The following is a 25,628-nucleotide window of genomic DNA, read 5'->3' on the forward strand; positions in this document are numbered from 1 at the left end:
ATTGAAAAATTGACTAAATATGTTGGCAAAATTATGAAAAATTGTACAAACGTTTCAAAGAAAGTTTAAAAATTGCCTGATTTAAAAAATTCGTCAAATGTTAAAGCAGGAAAATGTATATGAATTTTAAAGTTTTAAAAATTCCTAGGGTGGAAAAAGGGACTTTTAATTTTCAAAAATAGATACCTAATCTGGTTCAAAATGAAAATCTCTAAAAAAAACTGTCATTCGGATTCAAAAAATTGTTTCTCGGATCAAATACTTTTTCATAGTGCAGTTTTCAAGTATTCAAGTAGGTACAATGGTACATAGACATGTTTCGCTTCACCTACAAGCGACTCGTGAATGTCCAGGAAGTTTGCTATTTTCGTACCTTGTAAGTACAAAGACGACGACCGATTCAAATTACACAGAATGTTCAACTGTAGAGCAAATTTCGAGAATGAGATAATTTTAAGGCTTTCAACCCCTAAACCAAACTGCAGACTTCAACCAATGCCTTGCTCATTTGGTCAGTTGGTTAATCACAGAGAAGTAGGTGAGTATAAAGAACACAATTTTGTTTGAAATAAGGAAATTTATTTGGAATTACAACGAAGTAAACGAATCATAATCTAATTCAACAAGTATATAAAGTACCACTGTATGTAGCTCCAGTGTTTGGGTCGGTTAATGTAGCCGGCTGACCATTGCCATTACTTTTGAGAGCCATTACAGTTCCAGCAGCAGGTGGAGGTACACCTGAATTGCCACCATTATTGCTGTGATGATGACCATGATGTGGAGGATGACCTTGGTTACCATAATGTGGAGGATGACCTTGATTTCCATGATGCTTGTGATCATTATCGTCTGGAGAAGGTTTACATTGCACGCAAACAATCGCAAGAACGAAAAGAATCCACAAAAAACGGAATTTCGGAATCATGACTGACAAAAATAACCGATCGAAAGAAAGGCTAAACGAAACCAAATTTGTTATTGATAATGCTGGGACACTGGCACTTCAAGGAGATAATCTCTTACGAAAAAAAGTTCAAAAATTTCCAACACTAATTCTTTGAACTGGTCATCTCGACCCTAAAAAAAAATCTGAAAGTTGGTTTATACAATAGGTACACGAATTCACGTCAACTACTTAATGTATTTTTGTGATTTTTTAGAATCAAAAAATAACCCAACGTAATGCAGAAGCGTTATAAAAAATTAATGATTTACGAGCTAAGAACAAACAAAATTGTCAAATAACGTGTTCGGTGATTTTTTTAGAATGAGAATCACACAGTGGTTTATATTTAAATACACGCAAAATGAATGAAATAAAATGCTTTCATCCAGAATACTCAAATATTGCCACATGTGAACGTAAAAATAACGAAATCACATTTTACTGTGTTATTTGAATTAGTAATAGCTCAGTTGCATGTACTAACTACTCTGTTTTTTTTTCAACATACTCAAGTTCGAAAAAAAAAATGCAAGAGCATTCAAAAAGCCAAGTTTTAAAAATGCAAAAGACCATAAAAAATATCACAATTTGATTTAATTGAGGTAGAGGGAGCTGAAATGAGATTTCATCATATTTTCGACCTCCTGAATCAATTCTTGGCAATTTTGGATTATTTTAGAGTGGTCAATGAATGCTTGAATTTATTAAATTTCAAATATACATATATCAACTCCTTCAATTTAAATTCAGCACTAACAAATCGATCACTTACTTGCCAGATTTCTTTTTAACGATTCCTTCATTCCGATCTATTCAAAACTTTACCTCACTTACAAAATCTGCTTCCATTTCACGAGTTTTCCCCTTAATGTTACTAGAAATCCAAAATCTGATGAATGGGCCTCTCTTTGGGAATAATCATTCCTATTATGCTAATCCCCTCCAAGGTTCAACGAAACTGTAAAGTAATAACGAAATGAAACAATATCGGTAATAAACATTGAAACAAATTTTATTAATTTCGTACAAACGTAAAAAATATTCTACATTTTGCAGCATGTTAATGGCACCTACATAACACGAATCAACCCTTGATCGTTGAAACTTACATCGTTTTTAATTACAGCATCGAATATTTCGCAGTTGTACATGCAAAACCTCAAGATCACCAGAAATGGCAAAAGTTTATAACGCGCCAGCTCTAGACAATAATAATTATAACTTCGAGTTGGCGTAACATTAATACCCGCAGGCTCCTTAATGAATTTTACAATACAAATACGAGTACGAATGAGACGCATAGTAAGAATATTATGCAGTTTAAATACAACAATTTGTACCTACAAGGCACGCATTACATCTTCAAGATGAAAAAGATTTTTTCAAAATAATAAAATTACGAATATCGTAATAAGTATTACATTTAGGTAATGTTAAAAAAATCACATAAGGAACACAGTGATCATTGATCATTTTTTTTAAAAAAATATGGTACATTACGTACAAATGTACCTTCTTACTTTATCATGTGTTAAAAATTACGAAAGTATCACAAATTAATCATTTACAAAATTACCAACATTGGTATATCGTATGTATGCAGTATGTACAAAAAATTTCAAAATATACATCGTTGCTTTATTAGGAAAAGGTCATAACTACATGAAAGTTGATTTCTCAGAAAACGCATTTTAATTTTTGAAGAGCATTCTATCAAGTACACTTGATAGTTTTAGATGAGGTAAGAGAACATTTGGTTATCGCAATCATTTTCCTGCTAATTTTCTAAATAAACATCCTGGTAGCACTGATTTTTCATTTTTTTATTTGAGGAACTCTGAACTGAAAAAAGTAAAATTCAACAAAGGAACTTTCACCTTAAGTCAAGCTTTTTTCATCAAAAGCCCATAAGAAATACACAGGAACGATATCCTTAAGGTGATGAGGTTGATTTTCTGCAATTTATCAGTGAAATGACGTGAAATTATGTGTTTATAATGACTTTTCTTACCAATAAATTACCAAAATCAAAAGAAATAGGTTCAATCTGAGAAACAATATCATTTAGAACCTTTTCATTGTAACGGTTTTGAAAACGTGTATTTAAAACCATTTGTTTTCGGCTATTGCGAGAACAAAAAACATCGAAATTCAATTTCAAGTGTTGCATCATGTAGAGGACAAAATTCTCTTTCCAATGATACCACTATCTCATTTTTTTTTAAAATTGTAGTTACGACCTTTTCCTAATAAAGCAACGACATATAAACAGAGTACAAACAAGTCAAGTACTCGTAGGTATACCTACAAAAAGGAATTTGGCGAATACAAAATTAGGAAGAAATTATTGTTTCGGTATATCACACTCGGAATCTAAAATATAAATAATTACACACAATAAATACACATGAAAATTAGCTAGATATTTATGAATGATCAGATCACCTTTCGGATTACTCCCCAGACCACCCTCTGCTGTGTTGTGCAGAAGAATGTGCACATACTGCTCGAATGATTTTGTGCAACACGTGCAACATCTACAGGCAGAAGTTGATAAGAATTAAAAATTACTGTTTTTCATCTTCGGATTGATTTATATTTCATTAGTCTTAAAATGGCTGATAAATTCGCAGTGGTACTGGACAAAGAAAAAAAGCCAGTACACATAGAAGCAGAGGAGAACACAGTTCTATTGAAGAAAGGTGAGTGGGTATATTGATATTGAAGTGATGATCTAATGAATATGTACACTTTTCTTACATCATTTTCATTTTAGGTGCTCAGTAATTCAGTATTACAAAAAACTAATTGTACAGAAAGATAGGGAAATAATAACTAAAGTGGACAAAATAGTAGCAGTGGAAATGCATAGTACAGGCTGAAAACCTACCCCTAAAGTGGCAGTGGAACCGCAAGTGCAAACACTCCAAAAACCAACCCCCAAAGAGATGGGTAAAAGTACAGTTGTACAGTCAGAAAATAAAACAGATAACAATGGTGATGATGATGAGGATGAGGGAGATGCTCCAGATTCATGTAGTAAGATCATTTTCTAAAACTATCAAAGTAACAGGTGTTTCATTTTTTTTAGGATCTCAGCCTGTATAATTTTTTTTTATAACTTGGCCATAAACAGGAGTAATAACTAATAAGTACCCTGATGTTTTTCAAATTTTTAAACACTTTTCCTTTGTATTATTTTGCAGAATGGAATGATGAAGCAGAGGATCTGTACTATTTATCTGTCTACAGAAAGGTTTTTGAAGGAGGTAGTACATAGGCCAAGTCAAAGAGTGTGAATAAAAAGAGGGCCATTGTTGCCGAAAAAATGAAGGAGAAGAAGTACAGGGGGGTCCATAAGTCACCTGGAAAATTTGCAATAAGCAACACAGTGTAATGGGAAGCCAAAGCGATGGAACGCGCGTGCGCTCGATTTTCGAGGTTGCCAGGTGACTTTTGGACCCTCCACTAACATGATATCTGACTGGCTCAGTGTAATGCAAAGCCAAAGTGATGGAATGCGACAATGCGCGTGCGCTCGATTTTTGAGGCCGCCAGGTGACTTATGGACCCACCGGTGGAGGGGTGCAAAAAACAAAACTGGCCGTGATTGCCAGAAAAAAATTAAAAATGTATCTGAAAAAGTCCACCAGTAAGTAATTTTTACATTCTGTGGTGTGCAAGATTTAATGCATTGCACTATTCATGTTCCATACTTTTATTAACTTACTTCTGTTATGTTTTGTAATTTGTAAAGAGTACTAGTTGAGATGTGGGGTAAGAAGGACAGCTGTAATGGGGATGATGCGGAAATGGTGTTTAGTATCTTGAAGCACACTGATGGGGATTACCTAGGAGTATGGTTCAGAGAAGAACTAGCAGATGACCCTCCAGAGGGCGAACAGGATAATGCCAGAGAGTTTGAGTATGATGGAATTGTTTCACCATTTACACCTACACACCTAGTAATGGTACTCCTTCCACCTCCACTTCCGACAGCACTCAAAATCAAAATCCTACCTCTGGCAAAAGAAAAATAAATGCCAAAGGAAGCGTAAACAAAAGAGGACTGAGTTCAAGCCATATAATGGTGCATGAATTAGCTGCAATTTGAGAGCAGCATAAAGTGGCAACTAACAATAAGGACGCGTATTATAAGCAACAAAATGAGCACCTTGGGACATTTGATGGAGTGTGCAAGTGGATATGTGAGTGCTGAGCAATGTGCAAGGGAAAAAACAGATCGAGGTCTCATTTAATGTCTTGTGGTAATTCGTAATTCTAATTTTAAATTTGTTTCATGATGCTACCCCTACCCACAATTGCAGTTTTTTGATATTATTTTTATATTTCATATTTTTTCTGCAAAATGATAAGTCGAAGTACTTCAGTACTTGTTAATTATTTATAAATATCTTAGGTATGTACATAACTGCGAAAATCGGGGGACCTTCAAAAGTTGCACAGTGTGTGCACAGATGACGTCAGCTGCACACACTTGTGCTGTGTTGTGCAGAAGAATGTGCAAGTACTGCTCCAGTGATCTTGTACAACATGTGCAACATCTACCAATGGAAATTGATAGTGATGAAACAATTCATTTTTTCATTTTTTTCATGTTCTGATTGATTTAACTTTCATTAGATTAAAATGGCTGGGAATGAGGTAGTAGTAGTACTGGACAATGATCATAAGCCAATATAAATGTACATCAAAGGCAAAGAAACACAGTTCTATTGAAGAAAGGTGAGTGGTATGGTATATTGGTATTAAATTGTCAAATATGTAGACTTTTCTTGCATCATTTTTATTTTATGTGCTCACCTGCTCAGTACTTCAAAGAAGTAATCAAATAGAAAGCAGGGAAAACAGTTACTCAAGAGGACTGCTTAGTACCAGTGGAATTGCATAACAGTCCAAAGGGCATCCATTAGACAAAACTACAAAGTTTTGTCTAATGGATCTGTTTGAAAAAACATTATGTTCATCCAAGACAGCAAGCATTGGATATTCAGGAAGAATGAAGGGTGTGTATAGAGTTTGTCAGCATATACTGGGTAGTATACAAAGTAGGATATTACGAAAAAAATGTCCATGTATATGTTAGGTACCAAGTCCGAAATTGTACAATTCGGGGATGGTACAGCCAATTTTGTACCATCTCCGAAGTGTCCGAACCAAGCGTGAATATTACTTTTTCATCGGACTTTGTTCGTACCATGCCCGGAGGGTCCGAACAAAGTGTTCGACTTGGTACAATTTGTGTTGTGCAAAGTCCGATATAAAGTTTTATAATGAAGGGATTCGAATTTCATGCCTTTATTTAAAAATTTAATCCTTGACATTTTAATTAAGTCCAAAACGAAGGCATTTTATTTTTTGATTTATAAATTTTCAAAAGCTTTTGCACTCGCATTTGCCTATTTTTTCATTCCAAAACTGTAATTTTTTGAAATTTATTTTTCAAATTTTTAAAATCTTAAAACCAGAAAAATTATCTTTTTGCATGTAAAAATATAGGTACCTATAGGCCAATTATTTAGTTCTTGAATTAGGATTTACATTTTTTCTTCAGAGAACAAGACTAAAGAAATGATTTATTAATTTCAGAATTGAAGGGTTCCTTTCCAAGTCAGCCTAAGTCCATTTTTATCATTTTTGAGTTAGCAGCGCCATCTGCTGGTACAGGTCGGTTAACACCTTTATCACCTTGTCCCAACACCTGGCGTTACTTTTTTAGCTCAGGAGCGCTGTTTTGCCGGCTCGAAAAAACAGCTGATTATTCCAAAGTGGCCTAAATCCATTTTTTACGAGTATTTGTATACAAGTGCAGTTGTGCCGGTTTTTTTTTCAAGTTTTTCAACGATTTTCGAGTGAAGGCGTTTTCACATGAAATTGTTTCAGAAATGTATTAAATTAATGATTCGTGAATTTTTTTTTAAAAAACGCGTTTTTCAGCTCTTTTTCGAAATTTTTAAAATCAGATAATTCCAAATGGGCCTAAGTCCACTTTTTCTGACTGTTTGACACGCTCTGGAGCTGAAAATACGCAAAATTAAAAAAATACTAATACGGTACTTTAAAGCAGAAAGATCAAGCTTCACAACCATATAATCACATCATTAATTATTATTGAAGCGGAAGGGCGAGAAAAACACCCTAGCTTATTCACCTGAGCGAATTGTTTTTCGTTTCAAAATTTTTCATCTCTCAATTTTTGAGAGCTTCTCTAGGGCTGATTGTTTTTCATTTCGGAAATTGAAATTTTTATAGGTATAAAATATCAGCTGAAATTAGAAGAATTCCCAAGGTGATCAAGGCCCACAACATTAACTTATTTTATTCTTACTGATGCTATTCAATATTAATACCAATATAATAAATACGCATTTTAAATTTGTGTGGGGGGTTCCTTTTTAGGAGCGAGGGAGGGAGGGGTATTGGTGATTATTTTTCAACTATAACAATACAACAGTATAGAAAAAGCACAAAATTCGAATTCCTTCATTATAAAACTTCAAATCGGACTTTGCACAAGACAAATTGTACCAAGTCGAACACTTTGTCCGGACCTTCCGGCCATGGTACAAACAAAGCCCGATGAAAAAATAATATCCACGCTTGGTCCGGACACTTCGGAGATGGTACAAAATTGGCTGTACCAACCCCGAATTGTACAATTTCGGACTTGGTACCTAACATATATACATTGTACCTAATTATAATGACAATGAAAACAACAAAACAAGTGAGAAAACCCTACTATCCTGGATGGAGTACTTCAATAATTGAGGATTTCCTGGATGTTTTGGCTGGTTTTGAAATTTTAGGGAACCATACTAATTGGAAATTTACAAATTGCTTATTTTAAGATAAATACATATGTATTTGAAAATTATTTTCTCTTCTAATATCTAGTTGTGCAATGGATTATACTAAATCATCAAAATGATAGGCATCATTTCTGATATTGGGGAGAAATTTTTTGGTCATTATTGCCTGCCATGTACACACCGCTCCTTGTGCCATTAGGGGTAAACTGCCCGAATATGGGAACCTGCCTAATATGGGACACTCGAATTTCTCAGTTGTTTATTGGCGCACTCTCACGCTGATTGCATGTACTAGTAAGTATTAGTCAATAACCAGGCCGCACCTTTCAACCGGAGGTTTTCTGTGCATTGTTCTCATTTTATTGGTGATAACGTGTTTTTGACATCGCCAAATATTTAAATAGGTGTGTTTTTGTACGTGTATTATGTCGTGTACGAGGCATTGTGGGTGACTCCGTAATATTTAGCCAGTACTTTTGTATCCAAGCCTAGAAAGAACAGTTATGAATAGGAACTTGACAGAGGTGCGCCGCGCTAGTGTCGCCTTGTTTATGATTGGCTGATGAAAGGTCCCAGTATAAACATTGGAATGTAATGTTGTGAAAATTGAAGGAAAATTGTTGAAAATTGCTGATAACAACGGGACCTTTCGTTAGTTCCGGTGTTTTTTACTACAATTTCCTAGAGCGCGACAGTTGTCTTGTCAAATCCCTATAAACAATGTAGACAACATGAGTTCATTTATTTCATCATATTATAATTCAATTAAAATAATTAAAATTTCGTTTTTATTGGGTCAATCGCGATCCAATAAATATTACATCAGAACTACTAAGCAAGGTAATTTCACTTTATTTGCAGAAATGTGTAGTGTAGATTTTATATTTTACAATTCCGGCTTGTCCCATGACTTTATTTTGTAATTTATGGGCATTATTTTCATTTCAAGTGAAATAAAAACGATCACTTCTTTCTCTGAAACAACTCATTATGTTTTACAGAAAGTAACGTTGATCGAAACATCGTAATAAATGATAGCTCTACATTGGAAACAGCAGAAAAGACTAATGACGAAAATGAGAATCAAGAGCCAACTACAGATACAGGTAAATTTTTAATCTTCGCTCATACTACATAAACGAAACATTCTGCAGGTATTTTAAAGCAAGTTTGCGTTTTTATAGAAACTGGAACGAGAAAACGTAAATGAAAACCTCGTACTAGATTTGCGGAACCCCATAATTGGGCGCAGAATGTCCACACTGCCTCTGTAACTGCTGGAAAACCACATTCAAGTCGAGCTGGCAATCCTATTGAAGAGAAAAAGTTGAAACCGGATGATTGTGATTGTAAACGTTATAATTGTCGTAACGTAATTACTCATGAACAACAAAGTAGCATTTTTCCAGAATACCACCAGCTTGATCGTAAAGCTCAAAGATCGTTTCTCAGCACGTTACTGATAGTAAACAGTGTGCAACGTAGAACTACAGACTATCCGTCTGTTGTACGAAAATTTAGTGTTACGTACATGCTACCAAACGAATCTGGCGATATGATCAGAGTATGTCAACAATTTTTTTGTTGGACTTTTGGAATCTCGACTAAAATTGCACGAAATGTTGCAAATCGAATTAATCCTACTACAGGCAGATTTAATCCAGATCATGGTAATTTAGGTCGCGCTCCATTGGGACAAATCACTCCGGAACGGCTGCTGGCAAAAGTGAATACTTTCATCAACGCCATCCCTAAGCTTCCATCTCACTACTGCCGCAAAAATTCTACTTGTTTATTTTTGGAACCAGGAATCGATTTTCCGAAGCTTTACAAATTATACAGAAAAGAAATGGGAGCTGATGCTGTGTCAGTTGATAAGTTCCGAAAGGTTTTTAATGCATGGGAACCGCGAATCAAATTCCATCAACCATTGAAGGACCAGTGTACTGTTTGTAACAATGCGGATGGTTCAGCAGAGTATGAAGTGCATGTCCAGAGGAAAGAAGACATACGAGAAATGAAAGCTAATGATAAACGTCTCGCAGCCACAGACGAATCTCTAATTTATAGGACATTCGATCTACAAGCAGTGTTAGTACTTCCATATTGCGAAGATGCAGAAGCTTACTACAAACGTAAGATGAGTGTTTACAACTTCACCATTTATGACAGCAATGTGGATTGTGTTTGTAACGTTTTTGATGAATGCAACGGACAAAAATCAAGTACTGAAATAAGTTCTTGCCTATACGATTATCTTTTATCTTTGAAACCCACTGTAGAATGAGTCATTTTGTATTGTGATACATGCCCAGGACAAAATCGGAATCAGTTTGTGACAGCAACACTTTTGCATGTTGTGCAGACGATTCCGAATTTGAAATGTATTGACCTAAAGTTCATGGAATCTGGGCATTCTTTCATGGAGTGTGATGCGGCTCATTCGTTGATTGAAAGGACTAGAAAAAACCAAACAGTTTACTCCCCTACGGAATACGAAAATATTATGAAAAGAGCGCAGAAAAGGAATCCAAAGAAAACGCCAGAGGTAGTTCCATACATTGTAAAACGTTTGTACTACTCCAATTTTTATAACATCAGGGCTTTAACGGAAAAAATAATGATTAATCAGAAGAAAGATGTCGAAAATAACAACGTTGACTGGCTGAAAATCAAATGGCTACGGTTCACTGAAGATTCTAAAAATATCGTTTTCTTCAAATATGATGTGAAGAGTGAATTTTTAAAGCTGGATGTCAGTCGTACACCTCGCAGGAAATGTAAATCGGATGGTTCCGAAGGTGCTACGAATCGATTTGTTTTGAGAAAAACCGTGTACGCTGCGCAGCTACCGATTTCAGTGGCCAAAAAAAAAAGATCTAATCAATATGCTCAATAAAAAAATAATTCTGCAAGAGTATGCCGCGTATTATGAACATCTACCAAGCAGCAAACACGTAAAAGATGAAGCCAACTGGGTGACAAACAGGAATGGCGAGTTTGAAGAACCGGAGAGTGTTGTTTAACCTTTTTGTTCTATTTTTTTAATCGTAGATAATTATTTTATCAATATTTTTTACATTCAAATGTGAAATGGTGTTTTAATAAAATATTAAACTGTTCATTTTTCATTTTTTTCTCTACAGAAACAGGGGTGCTAACCGTAACCGCAAAAAACCGAAAACCGTAACCGAAACCCAAACAAGAACCTAATTTTAGCCATTTTCAAACCTTAACCGAAAACAAACACTGAAATTTCATAGGTTTTTTAAAAACCGTAAAAAACCATAACATTAATAATGAAGCAGAGTGAGTGAAACCGAAACCTAAACCGATATAATTTATTTCGGTTTTTGGTTTGGGTTTTTTCAGTTTTTTCAATTTTTTTGGGGGGATTTTTTCACATTTTCAACTTTTGAGACTCAAAATCCAGGGAAATTGATGAATAAAATTTAATGAACCTATCGAAGTATTACGATTACACACGATAATTTTTTCCAATTCTTGAGGCTGGGGTGAAAAGCTGCAAGATAGCCGCAAGGCATCTTGAAGAATTATCAGTTTTGACTTTGGAACTTATTTACCTTCATTTCAGGGCAGTGAACATGAATAGGAAAAAGGCTCGGAAGAATAAAAGATCATTTTGCCCACCTAAATGTGAGATTTGTTACGCATACCACGTTCAATAATTAAAAAAATCGCTTTGTGTTTTGAGATTGAAAAATTTTGAAGAAATTAAAAAAAAATATGTAAAACTGAAAAAAACCGAAAACCGAAACCAAAACCAAAATTTTTGTAAATAAAACCGAAACCCAAACTGAAACTGAAATTTTGAATTTCAAAACCAAAACCGAAACAAAAACCGAAAAATGTCAACGAAAAAATTGGAGTGAAACTGTAACCTTAATAAAAATAATTAAGGTTAGCCCCCCTGTACAGAAAACATACCTCAGTACACATATAGGACCTTTTCATAGTAAGAGTACGCATATAGGACCTTTTCATAGTAAGAGTATTGAGTAAGAAAAGGTCCTATATGCATACTCCTTCATATTTTCTCAAATAATAAATTGAATATTTGCTCTAGCGTAATATTTCTTCCAGAAATCCATAGAAGAATGATCACAAAGTTGATAAAATTTATTACTCAAAGTGGCTTGACTATAATTAACGTAAGATAGCTTCCTAAAAACTTCAAATGTGTTTTCCTCGGAAAAAACTTTTTTATAGTTACAACCTTTTCCTAATAAGGCAACGCATATGACTAATATGTCAATAAACAATTTCTGGAAGTACCTAGAAATATTTCAATTATGAAAATTAGGCACTTTAGTAAGCATTTTTTTGAGATTTGGGCATAAGTGTATATTGCATCTGAATTTTCATTTTTATAATAGGGAAATGGTGCTATGAAATGAGTGCAACATACTTCTTGTTTAATTTTGCCTACCTACTTTGAAGTTTTTGAATGCTGTGCCTCAACATTTTTTTTTTTTCATTTACAGGTAGACACACTAACACAGGCGCACATGGTACTATGTAATTATTGGTCTTTTTTCAACAAGTGTTTCAAGGTAAAACTTCATTTTTTAAAAATAAGCCATTAGCTAAAAGTTGCTAGCCAATCAGAAGTTGTTGGCCATTACCTTTAGCTTTTAGTTAATGAAATTTTTTGTAGCTTCAGCCTTCAACTTAGCCAATGTGATTGGCTAAATTCAGCCCTGCACACACTCTTGGATATTTCTTCAAAAACAATATCTTACAACTATGGAAACTGGTGTCTGAAGATCCCATTTGGAACAAGGTAGGCTACACTGCGAATCCACATTCCTTGTACTGGATTTGCGACCTTCACAATGACTTGTATTACACAACCCACGAAGACTTGTTCATAAAGTGCATGCCAATGCAGAGAAATTGAGAAATTCCATCGAATACTTTTGGGAGCATCTCTCTTTGGAAAAGCGACTATTGTAAGTGGCGCTTCTTTTTCAATGGCATACGGGCACGTTTCTTCGTTTCATTCTGCTGAAACTGGATGATGGTCAGCTCTGAGAATTCATCAAGAAAAGGGGCATGAGATTAATGCACTGTTTGTTGACCCAAGAAATGTTTTGATGACGATCTTGTTGTAAGAGTTTGGCTGTATGTAAGAGGTTTTATGAGCCAAGAGTCCATCACCATTCTACACAACTATGACCAGTTCAAGGTCTGTCTAATGGAGTCTTAAGATACACAATACATAATAATATTCATATAAAGCGTGTGCACTGTACCCACCAGGTATTTTTTGTATACTTCACAAGTACCCACCTACCCATATTGTATATGAATGTATTTGTCATCTTTTAATAGGTAATCAAAGCCTATAATATATAATTATTTATTCTTCATGTTCTTATTCTACTGTAAAATTCATTTTTTTGCGCATTTTTATATTACATAATGAATATGTATGTATTACCTATAGGTACTCTTTTCTTTGCTTTATTCCATTTTTTGTCTGTTTGTTTCATTTTTTTAAATCTACCTAGCGATTAAGTACGGTTATTCAACGTTCATGTATTAGCTATATTGAATTGATGTTTTTTTTGTTTTTAAAATAAATTTTCCAAAGGTGATTTTGAATTAAATTTTATTTATTTTTTTCACAAATTCAAATGAATTATTTGAGATTTAGTATGCCTTACTCAGAAAAGCAACTGCTTTATGACGTTCTATAAAGTATAAAATATTTACAAAAAGTAATAAATGTAATGAATTTTGTATTTTTTAAATTCTCGTTTGCTTACACACGCGTCATTGCCTTCGTTACGAAAAACTAAGCATCAAGAAAATATTTTCCAACTATAAGCCCCATTCAAGTGTCCCACAGGGATATTGCTGTTATTGGGTGGGGAAGGGAGTAATCCGTTAAGATGTCTGAGCATTCAAGTGATGTACAAAACTTAAATTATAATCATGACTAATATTTACGTGACGTAAACGAAAATTTGTTTCAGAAAAAACAATGAACCCTGTAGTAAAAACTTACGTATATGTAGAATAATACTAATCAATGCGAACTCGTTCTGAGAAACTTTCTAATCAATCGATGATTCACATGGACGATTTTTGACTCATTTTCTTAATCGTATTTACCTTCTTCCTGCGCGGAAAGGAATAATTTGGCGCAGCAGGAATTGAAATCACCTGAAAAAATGCAGAAAAATGAAGAATATTTTATAAAAATCATACAATATCAGAAAAAATTTCAACGCTATGAACTTACAAACAACCCCAACAGATTACACTTTTTTTTTTAAAGTAATAAATAAAAAATGTACTTAATTTTGAAACTTGAAAATCAAAAATCAATTTTTTTCTTTGTAGGTGGTAGAGGTACTCTCAAGGAGAGAAAATTCAGTTCCAAAAATTGGCAAATATTTTCGTCAGAACAGTTTTTCAGGAAAATAGATTTTTTACTAATTTCATACATTTTTAACAAAGAAATTCCCTAAACATATCACTAACAATACATCAATAAGAAACGTAATATCCAAAAACATAAGTGAATATAAAAGCGAAACCAAAACAAAATATCAAATAAGGTACGAGGTTTCTAAAAATTGAAGACACTAATTCTATTTTGCGGCCTTTTAAACAATAAACATCATGTAATATCATTTTTATATCTCACTCACTTGATAAGCCATCCAACCACGATATTTTTTTCTGTTTGTGGACAAATATTCGATAAACAGGAATACCGGATACGATTATCAAAAATCCAACACCGACTTGCCATGGTTCTACGAAAAACGGTGTAGTGACTAGAAACGTGCATACTATGAAGAACAAAACTGGTAACGCTAATGAAACCTAAGGGAGGAAAATCTCAATTATTATCTTCATTTTTATAAGAACATAATATAATCACGAATCATAAATAAAACATAGCTAGGACACCAATGAAAAATGGACTAAATTTTAAAAGAAACTCTTCCAAGAAATAAATAATAGCTCACTTTAATCGGTCTTTTCAATTCCGGTTCTTTGTACCTCATCCACAGAAGACCTGATATGGAGCAAAGCGTGAATAAAGATTCGACAAACGTCGCGTAATTGATCAATGCGAACACATCCTCGATCAGGAGGAGCAATAACGTAAAAATACACTGCAAAAAAAAAAACAAGAACAAACGTATAAATATAGTGACAGGAATGAGAGTAGATGAATAACAAGTTGCGAATTAATTTAAATCATTTTCACGAAGCAAAACTGCTTCCATTTACAAAGGTTACTTACCAAAAATATCAACGAAGGAATTGGTGTAAATGAATTGACATTTAACAAAGACAATGCACCAGGCAAATGACCATTTTGAGCACCAACGAAATACAATCTCGACGAGGCAAAAATATTACCATTCAAGGAACCAAAAGTTGATAAAACCACAAATAGCGGTATAATACAATTGAACCGTCCCAGCATTTTATCACCGAACGTCTGTGAGAGAAATAATCACATTCATAAGATTACGACTTACACTAGCATATTTTTATTTTTCCCATATTTTAGGTAAAAATGAATGAAAATACTCACCACAGCTACCGCATCCGAAGATAAGATATCAGTTTTACTTAAAACTACGAAATAGGCACAGTTCACCAGTACATAGATCACCGTTACGACTGGTAACGATATCATAATAGCTCGAGGTAGGTTTCTGCCGAAAAATGGTATCATTAGAACAAGCTGATCAATTTTTAATCGTTTATAAATATGCATTTAATAAAATAATATAAAAATTCTACGTACTTGTACGGATTTTTAATCTCTTCCGTAACGAAATTCAAATAGTTCCTGGTGAGAAAAAAAATAAGAAATTTAAAAGTTATTATCTCATTGCAAGGTTCATGAAAAATTCGTATTAGATAATACATAATGATTATAGAGGGCAATTACATTTTGACCATGCACTTCACGTATTACATATTTTACTCTCTTTTTCACACAGGTTGGTACCATTATATGTTCTGAAGGGATAAAGTTTCACTTTACTTATCCAAACCTCTTTAGTCTATAGTCATCAAACAATTCCAAAAATTCATCTAATCATTTCGTCATTACTGGTATAAGATACATAGAAATTTTAGAATTCTATTGATAGTTTCGAAGCATTGAAATTTAAATTTTCTACGCGATTTAATACGACCTTGTTCCTAAACGATTCGACGTTAAATTCGCATTAAAACTTCAATTTTAAGGACTAAAACACGCAGATAGCTCAGTATATATATTACCTACATGAATTTTAGAAATTCTTCGAATCGATTTACCTAATCAACAGAACAATTACATTTTCCAAGAATTGAGGCGGAATTCAAAAAGATTTCAACTTCAGTACAAACAAAAAAAAAAAAAAATGAAACGATGGCAGATTCATAAAATATTTTCTAGACTTTTTTTCAGCATTGAAACTCCTTGAAAAAAGGCTGATTTTATTGAATTATCAAATTCACTCGTCGTCGTCGTCGTAGTCGCGCTCCTTTACAGGAGATAGCGTATATGTCCATCTATATTAGCCGGTATCTAGCGTATCTAATTATTGTTTCAACTTGAACTCGCTACGAAAATAATTTTTGAAACACATTTGGAATTTAACTTAAAAAGTCAAATCAAGATCCAAGATGATTTTTTTAGTTAGAACTACACAACGTTTAAATTCACTATTCGAAAAAAAAGTTGTTTTCTTTATAAAATATGACAAATTCATTAGTATTTTCCCAAAACAGACATGTGAAATATGTTCATAATTTTCTTAATGATGAGGTTCAAGGTGTCTAACAGAATTTTCATCAAGATAGACTTTTAGAGAACACTTTCAACATTTCAGTAGTAATTTGAGCACTAAGGAGTAAGGATGGAGTAAAAAAAAAAACACATCTAGGATTTAAACGAAAATAGGTGATGACTGATGATGAAGTTCACGTCGAGTGGGAGACTACCAAGAACAATTTTAAGCCAAAATAGATGTACAGGGAGCTGAACTTGGGGTCCTCTAAGTGGTGTGATTATTTAAACAAAAAAAAAAAGAAAGGTGTTTTTGTCACTTTGTGGAAATGTTATCTCAAATCTGTGCAGCGTTTCGGTCGCTTGGATCCCCCCTAAAAAGTTGTGATTTGTTTCCCGAATGTGATTAGAGTTTCAGAACTGCCCTGTGCGTTGAATTCAAAATTCAAGACCACTTTCAGCACCCTACCGATCATCTGAACTTTCCTGCATCACGAAAATTCGATTTCTCATCAACTTCATAGCACTTCCCACCCTTTAAAACTTCTTGTACCAAAAACCAACGCTGGATTCATGTTTTGTATAGGTTAAAATACCCCAAAAACACTTCTTTCGAGGTCACTTTAGTCAAATTTTCTTCATTCATCATTCATTCTAGAAAGCACCAAAAAAATAAAATTCAAAAAAAATGAATTTGGACAGTTCGATTGAGATATTTGTGAAAAGAAAGGTAATCAAGGTACTGATGCATCGTTAGTTTCTTGAAAACAAAATTTTCAACTGTGGAAAAGTCCTACAAATTTATGAGAAATTGTAATTTTCGTAATCTGTCAATCTTCAGAGGATTTAAAGTGGCATAGAAATTCAAAGTTAACGGATCAGTCAGGTTTAGAAATTCAAATCTCAATTTATCAGGCGAGGGAGGGGGCTAGCCAAGCCAAGGAACTGCAGCACTAGTTACGTTACCAAAAAGTGGCGAAAAACTGTTGTTTTTTTTCAAAATGACCTCACTTTGAGGATTTTTGGTACAACTCTCTTTATGGCTAGGAGGCTCAAAATTTCATTGGGTAATCTCCTACTCATAATAAACTTCCTCGCCATTTTTTTTTCAAAATTCAGGTGATTTTTATTTCAATTTCGCTCAATCGAGTGAGCACAGTGTTTCTCAAATTATTATTCGATCAATAAGGTTGAGATTTAGAAACATTTTTCATTTTATTTCTTTTTTCCCATCTAAAAAAATACAGAACGTCTTCAATATTTCGTTCAATTTCTTGCCTTTTTCTCCTGGATTTTTCAAGTTTCTCAACATAAGAAGGGCTTTGCTTTACTTTGAATCCAACAGATACACAAAACTGAGCTTCATTGCAGCTCTCTTAGCACCAACTCCAAATTTTTCTGCATTTTGAACCAAAAATTTGAAGAAAAAAATGAGCAACTCACGAAACAGAAATCAGATAAGATCAATTTTGGTAGCACTTCGAAATACTTTAGACCAGAACCAGAACCATTATCTCTTTCCCCTCGATTCACCACGTTAAACAACAACAATCACCAAAAACCATCCCATTTTCATTTTTTTTTTCGTCATTTAAAATCTAACCAAATTGGGAACAAACGGACGTAAATATGCATAAAAACACGTGAAAAAATACGCATTTCCACAACTGTGCGTTCTTCCTTACCATCCAGCGAATGAGAAAATGCCCGAATAAAAGGACAACGCGATCCGACCAGGTTCAGTGTAACTTCCATAGAAAGGATCCGATAAATTGTCGTATTTCGGATCAAAGAAAGCAATAACTCCGCATACAACTATAACTCCCAACGCTAGGACTTTACCGAACGAAAATGCATCTTGAACTTTCGCAACCCATTTCACGTCGTAACAATTCAACCATGTTAGAAAACCTGCATTAAAAAAATGAGAAATACATCAACAACGTAGGTAAGTAAATCATGAAACTCACGAAAGTTGCATATCAATCAACTTGACGGTTTGCAAACCGTAGGATAGTAAATATTCCAAGAATATCTTACATGTTAAAACAGCGGCGATTAAACGTACTGCTATATAAGGTACTTGGCATCCTGGCCATAGAGGTTGTAGCAGGTACTGAGCGCATGTTATAGCTATTACCGCGTTACCGGCCGGCATTATGACAGCGAAAGCTGACCACATGTAGAGGAAAGCCAGTGAAGGTCCAAAAGCTTCGTTCAGATAGGCATAATCTCCTCCCGATTTCGGGATCATCGTTCCTGCAAAAGAAATCGTAATGTTGAATGTCGTGCTTAAGGGTTTCAAAATCAAACAACTCGATGAATTTGGTATTTCATCGATCAAAATTAAATCGACGTTCCATAGAATCAGTTCTAAGTAAGACATCACGTCTGGTAATATGTAAAAATAGGTACACGCGACCAAGAACGATATAAATTACGATTAAATTGCGCATTTTCGCTCCATTAACATCATCTCGAGCTAATAATTTTAAGCGAAGAGTAACATCGTAGGTCGACCCAGTCGAAGAAAACCCCCCTAGAAGAATTCTTCGATCAATGAAACGTAAAAAGGAGAAAAGAACTTCGTCTCTACTACACACACGCCGACGAAACGATTTAATTTCAGTAATTCCGCTAACAAAAGGTTTCCCGTCGTCATCGAGTCCATCAATCAAACTTCGCCGACATTTGCTTTATTCGTAATTAATAAAATTTGCGGTCTGTAATATTACTCGTGACGTCGTCGCGTCGTAGTCTCAGTCTGAAGAGTGAAGCTCTCCAACGTAGTTTGTAATCGTGTGCTATAAATAACTCACCGAGTTCGGCATAACATAAGGCACCAATCGTCGATAAAAGTCCAGATAAAATCCAGACCACGATACCTAGACCGGGTGATCCGGCATGCTGTAGGACACCTTTGGGTGAAATAAATATGCCTGAACCGACGATGATTCCAACCATGATACCAATAGCGTCGATTAAACGTAATCTTTTTTTCAACTGAACTCGATCGTTTTCGGTACTGCTGGCTGGACTTTGTTTGCCATTTTCGGAGAACGAAAGCAGCTCCTCCGGTGTACCAGAAATAGCTTCAGTAGGCGTTGACATCGTCATTTTTACGCTCGTTAACTGCAACAAAAAAAATACCAAACGAAATGGATTAGAATAATATGAAACACGATATCGATAATTATCGCACAGGTGTTTCTCTTTCAAATTCAACTTGTAATACCAATCGTGCGAAGTGTTCGTTGATGAGCATATTATACCTGGACCTACGTAACGTACCTACTTCAATCAACTTCAACTAACGACGATAAAAACTTCTAAAATCCTTATTGATTTTTCCTTCTTCTCCAATGGAATCTATATTACAGTCCTCAACACCCTCGGTATTACAATAGGGTGTCTAGTACACTTGAGAAAACAATGTTCTAGCTAACAAGGGTCGACAACTGAGTACAAAAATCGAAAAAATGTGTTTCGAAAACGAACGCCAACAACAACGCACGAAGACGAACAGAAAGAAACTAGCACACTGATTTTGATATTGAACTAATTCTTATATTTTATGGTAATTTTTCGCACACTGATTATCAAAAAAAAAAGTAATCTATCAAGATTTGAAACGCTTTGTAAATTAATCGTTTTAATTTCATGTACTTTCAAGTTTTAATCAATAAATTGATAATATCGTGAATTTTTCCACGTAAAAAATCTACTTAGGTATACTGAGTAAATTCATGTGGGAAATCACACACTTCAATAAAATGAAACTACATTGATAAAATTCAATTAATTTACGTTTCCATACACGTTTATCTTTTTAATGATATAAGTGCAACTGAATAAAAAAGAACTTTCGACTTATCGCTTTCTTTTTCTGCAAATAATTTAGAGTATATTACGCGTAAAATATGAATTTTCAATTCATTGCCATGAAATTGATTTAATTTTGTAATACGATAGATAGAAATAGTACGTTACATCACAAGTACCTATCGAAAAATGAGCAATGGTTGGACGAGTGCAAATTCTGAGAAACTTAAGGTGAGTGAGGCATATTAGCCTTGTTATTCTACGTAGACAATTTATTCTCGTTTTCATCAAAAAAAAAAATCCCAATGGGAGACTTTTTTTTTGAAAATTGAAGAGATTAATATCCTGAGAAAGAAATTACTAAAAAAAAAATCCAGAACAATTCAAATAAAAATGTTCTAGTTTTTAATTTTTTTAAATCAGAATATTTTACAACTTTTTTTAGTAAAAAAACGAGACTTTTTGGCAATTTTTGATAACACAAGAAATGAGAATTTTTGGTGAAAAGCTAGACGTTGACGATTTCATCAAAAGGAAGAGCTTTTTCGCAACTTCTGGCAAAAAAGCAAAACAATTTTTGGAAAAAAATGAGACTTTTGGGAATTTTTGACAATTTTTGGAAAAAAGCAAGACTTTTGACAGTTCTTTTAGCAAAACGTATGAATTTTTTAGGTTTTGAGAATTATTGACAAAAAGTGATGATTTTTGGTCATTTCTGACAAAAAAAGCGAGACTTTTTAGGGTACTTCTGGTAAAAATATATCACTTTTCAATAATTTTGCTAAAAAGTGAGAGTTCTTGTTAGAAAGCAGGAGTTTGCAATTTCAGTAAAAAGTATGAAAATTACATTTTATCGGAATCTTCGTCGAAATGCAAGACTGGTGCAACTTCTTTTGGTACAAACACGAACTTTTGGGTAATTTTTGAAAAAAAAAACTTTATTAGCGATTCATTTTGTGCAAAAAGCAAGAGTCCGCAGAACTTTTTGGCAATTGTTGGCAAAAAAAAAGGATCCTCTTTTGCAATTTGAGTCGATAAAAGGCCAAAAAGGGGGAGATTTTTTCCAATTATTTGGTGAAAAGGTGAAACTTATTGGTAATTTCTGATTTAAAAACGTTTTGATGTTTTTCGCAAAAAAGGCGAAAATTTAGCACTTTTCATAAGAAAACGAGATTTTTTTTGCAATTTTTCGCTTAAAGTGATACTGACGATTTTAGCAAAAAGCCGGGCTTTATAACTGTAATTCTGAAAAGGCAATTGTTAATTTTAGGGTGAATTCGTGTTTTGAAAATACTTTCTTCTCAAATATTTCTCATTAATTACGCCCAAATATCGAAAAATATAATTTTTGAAACTGGTGTAACATTTTGAAATACAAGGATGTCAATTTTCAGGCCATTATTTATTGCTTGTTTCAAAAGACCGAAAAAATTTGACGACTTCTTTTTGGCAATTTTTCTCGAGGTTTTGGAATTCGCAATAGTGACCAAAAAATAGGCATCATTGTATTGGGGTAGGGGGCTCAAAATTTTATATAATATATAAAATTTTGAGCCCCCTTGGCATCTTTGGGGTCTTCAGAATCGGAAACGCCAAGATTTTTTTTAGGTGGGGGAGGCTGGAGGCTGTGTCAAGAATTTCAAAAATGCCTTTTAACAGTACCTATTTAAATTTTTTGTTGGCAGCACCTTTTGCAAAAACTTCAAGGGCCGAATTCATAGACGTTACTTAAGGGACACTTGACTAAGTGGTGAATTTTGATTCAATTTTTCTCACGAACGAATAAAAATTTCATATTTTTAAAATTATGAATCAATACTTCGGAGTCCAGTCTCTCAATTAAATAAAAAATAAAATTTCAAAAATTCAATCACGCCTGGAAAAATTACTTCAAAATTCACCACTTAGCCAAGTGATCCCTAAGTAACGTCTATGAATACGGCCCTAAAACTCATTTCTTTCTATGGGAGGGGGTAGTACTTGGGGTAGTATCAGAATTTTACACGTTTATTTTTTGAATTTTTCGCTTCTATTTCAATTTTTTAGGAAAGAGGAGCAGGTTGACAATTCCTTTACCATCTCAGTTTTTGTTTGTTCCATTTTGAAACTTTTTAACGAAATGTTTATTGTATATTTTTTCACTGTATTTGTTCCGCAGAAAATACAAATTAATTACTTTTGAAAAAAGGCAGGGATGACGTTTTTGAAAAAGTTTCGGTTTAGAACTTTGAAACGACATTTTGCAGCATATTTTTTTTTAACAGATTCATTTTTTGAACAAGTACACTCTTGTTCTTTAATAATTACTTACCACAGAGAAAAAAAATAATACCAGGGAGGATTTTCAGAAAATTTTTCTACTTCTCAGTTCTCAATTTGTCAAATGGGGAGATCTGAAAAGTTGAGATATTTTGAATTCAAGAGTCGAGACTCGAGAGTCTGCCAATTGAGAATATTTTACAATAACCATCTTTCAAATTCTACGAAGACAGACGAATGCGAAGTTTAATCGAAAAAAGAAAGAAAAGACTTTTCTGATAAAAAGCAAGACTTTCAGATGGCAGAATTGGCTAAAAAAGGCATTTTGAGTATTGCTATAAACAAGTTTGGTGCGTTGAGAATATCCCTTGGAATTTCCTACAAAAAATATTTTCCACACAATTGTGGTATTTTTAAAATTGAGAAAGCTGTACTGATGTAAAAGAAAATAAAATAAAGGTGTTTTTATTATTTTTTTAGAGTAACTTTTTTTCAAATCAGTTTGGCTTCATCAATATACCTATTTGGAAAAACTGAGAATAAGGAAATGAAGAGGAAATTTAATTTACTTTTATTCTCTTGAAGAAAGTGCTTTAAATAGGAAAAAAAGGAAATGTACCCAATTTTTAATTTTTCATTTTTTGAATTTTCATGAATTTTGTCCACTCTATTGAAGGCAGACAAAAAGTGATACTGACATTTTTTGCTAGAAATTTAATTTCTCAAGAGTTATGTACTTTAATTTTTTCAATTATTTCAAAATTTCAGCCGGTAACATGAATATCTAATTGAAGAAAATAACAATTTTTGATGAGATAATACACTAATTGCTGGTACTTTTATAGTGCCCACTAATATACTCGTATGTGATATGTGCGTGTTTTTATCAGGTGTTTGAATGTAATAACCTTTGCCTGGAAGAACATTCACACCATTATCATTTATTTAATGCATTCTGTAATCGAATTCATATCGCAGGCAAACACGAAGAGAAACATGAATTTCACATTATTTATAAAAACAGTCTCGTTAGTTTCATATTGACTATTTCTTACGTATCGAGAAAACATCCTGAAGGAATGTAATGGTTTAGTAAATTGCACTGTGCAGACGTTATCTCTTGACATGAATCATTATAAAATGACAACAGGATACCTTTACCTACGTGACGAAGTTCAGATTCGTCAGATTTTTAACAATGTACGAATATACGAGTAAACTGAAATTTTGAGAGAATTTTCAGTCGAAAAAAATACTCGTTGGCCGTTTTTCTGATGGGTACAGGGTGCCCAGAAATCTCGTGAACCCCTAAAGAAGTTTTCTGCTAAATATTTCGGTTGGTCACAGTGAATGATAATAATGATAGCACATGATTGGTTGTTGGACTGGAGAGATAATATTCCACCAATCATATGCATCTATGATCTATTTCATGTTGCCAACCTATATTTTTAAAGAAACACTTTCTTTGAGGTTCACGATATTTCTGGACACCCTGTACATGAAAATGACAAAAATTGATAAGAATCTTACCTACATCAACGACGTAAGCTTTTGTAAATACAGGACAGGCTGAATAAAAATTGTTCAATGTTTACTTCTTATGTACTTGTACATTTAAATATCGACACAAGGCTCACCTAAACAACGAAATTTCTCAAGTACCTTCTTCAAAATGTAAATATTTGTACGATCACAAAATTGTATCACTTCGATGTCTAAAAATTTCGTTCTTAATCATCAATGGTAGATGAGTGGTTTTTTTCCAACATGGTACAAGACTCGAGACTGGAATAATTATTTTCTCAAATAGGCATAAAAGTGATCTACTCACTTATAACTACAAACTCATGGATATTTTATAAGCTGATAACTGATAAGCCTAATCTACCATTACCTCAGAGCAAAATAATCAAGATAAGGAATTATTTTCCAACATATTTGACGGTGTTGATTTGACCAACACAAGTCTGAAGTCACACGAATGAGAAAATAATTTCAATTATAATAACTCATGTCCATACTCATTAGTTTTAGTGTTTTTTTAGGACACCCTGTATAACATATCGCATGGAAAACTTTCTTCAACAATATCGAATGTTTCCGTACGATAATTCTAACCACAACGACCAACATAATCCGCAATATTTTACCATTTTCAATACCATTACTAATAACTACACACCTCATTAATATGGATAATGCAATGTACGTGTGTGCATTGTGTATCTGCTGTATAAAACCGTACCTACTTATGTAGTTTAACAGCATGAACAGAACCGGTATCCGGTCTCAACTCAAGTTTCTTACTGGTATACCGGTGGATTACTGGATTACTCAAATCAACAATAAACACAAGTCGAAAAAAAATGTACGTACTCACGTATCTTCACAACACTAAACGATCAAAAACATTTAATTAATTGAAAAAAGAGCTCTTACCTTTGTAGAAAAATCTGCTACGAAAGTTTAGGAAATGACGCAATTCATAACAGAACGAAATGGAAAACACGTGCTCGTTTCAACGATAAACTTTCGGAACGCTTTTCGATACAAAAACGTAAGAATTGTTACAGCAGGAACGTTATCGATAATTAAAACTAGGATAAAAAAGCACGAACGAACGTAATATTTCAGCAATACGTTACACAGAAACACATTTTTCAAGTTATCAGAAAAATATTTCTATCAAGTTTGATTTTTTTAAGCCGCCATAGGATAGGATAACCGCTGTATTATCTACACCTCACGAAACACACTGCTGCTTGGTGGTGGTAGTGGTATATCCACCAGGCATTTGGACGGTCACATATTCTCGACGCCTATCCCCACTTGAATTCCCCTACTGCGATGCATTCATCAACTTGGCATTCGCAAAGGGTTCTTTTCCTTTATTTTTACGACTTACGACCAGTTCTGAGTGTTTCTTTACTTTCTTTACCATTATGGACATATGTGTTGAATAAAATGATGAATTTTTGTATCGCAA

The 25,628-nt window shown here is 33.8% G+C and overlaps 1 protein-coding gene across 5 annotated transcripts; it reads right to left on the reverse strand.

The window, feature by feature from the left end:
- Positions 1 to 1,943: 1,943 nt before the first annotated feature.
- mnd (minidiscs) lies at positions 1,944 to 25,407 on the reverse strand. Of its 5 annotated transcripts, none has more exons than XR_010556415.1 (11): positions 25,082 to 25,407; positions 19,378 to 19,690; positions 18,599 to 18,817; positions 18,244 to 18,469; positions 15,584 to 15,628; positions 15,368 to 15,491; positions 15,071 to 15,271; positions 14,790 to 14,939; positions 14,466 to 14,643; positions 13,817 to 13,974; positions 1,944 to 3,322 (listed from the first exon to the last, which is right to left on the reverse strand). XR_010556415.1 is itself a non-coding variant. In XM_065346807.1 (10 exons), the coding sequence occupies exons 2-10, from the start codon at positions 19,673 to 19,675 to the stop codon at positions 13,910 to 13,912; spliced, it is 1,506 nt and encodes a 501-aa protein (XP_065202879.1). In that variant the 5' UTR covers positions 19,676 to 19,690; positions 25,082 to 25,407; the 3' UTR covers positions 1,944 to 13,909. The 5 variants fall into 5 exon arrangements, 3 of the variants coding, with proteins under 3 accessions (XP_065202879.1, XP_065202881.1, XP_065202880.1); XR_010556414.1 differs by having other exon boundaries at positions 1,944 to 12,833; XM_065346807.1 differs by having other exon boundaries at positions 1,944 to 13,974.
- Between the last annotated feature and the right edge of the window lie 221 nt (positions 25,408 to 25,628).

The sequence above is a fragment of the Planococcus citri genome, chromosome 1, assembly GCF_950023065.1.
Source record: "Planococcus citri chromosome 1, ihPlaCitr1.1, whole genome shotgun sequence".
Classification (NCBI taxonomy): Eukaryota; Metazoa; Arthropoda; class Insecta; order Hemiptera; family Pseudococcidae; genus Planococcus; species Planococcus citri.

What these genes read in the sequence shown, in the direction of transcription:
- mnd (XM_065346807.1), bottom strand. Translation starts at nt 19,675, where the DNA reads ATGACGATGTCAACGCCTACTGAAGCTATTTCTGGTACACCGGAGGAG. An exon ending in AATCGCCGCTGTTTTAACAT is followed by an intron (nt 18,470 to 18,598) that starts GTAAGATATTCT and finishes TTTTTAATGCAG; the next exon opens with GTTTTCTAACATGGTTGAAT. An exon ending in AATTGAAAAGACCGATTAAA is followed by an intron (nt 14,644 to 14,789) that starts GTGAGCTATTAT and finishes TTCCTCCCTTAG; the next exon opens with GTTTCATTAGCGTTACCAGT.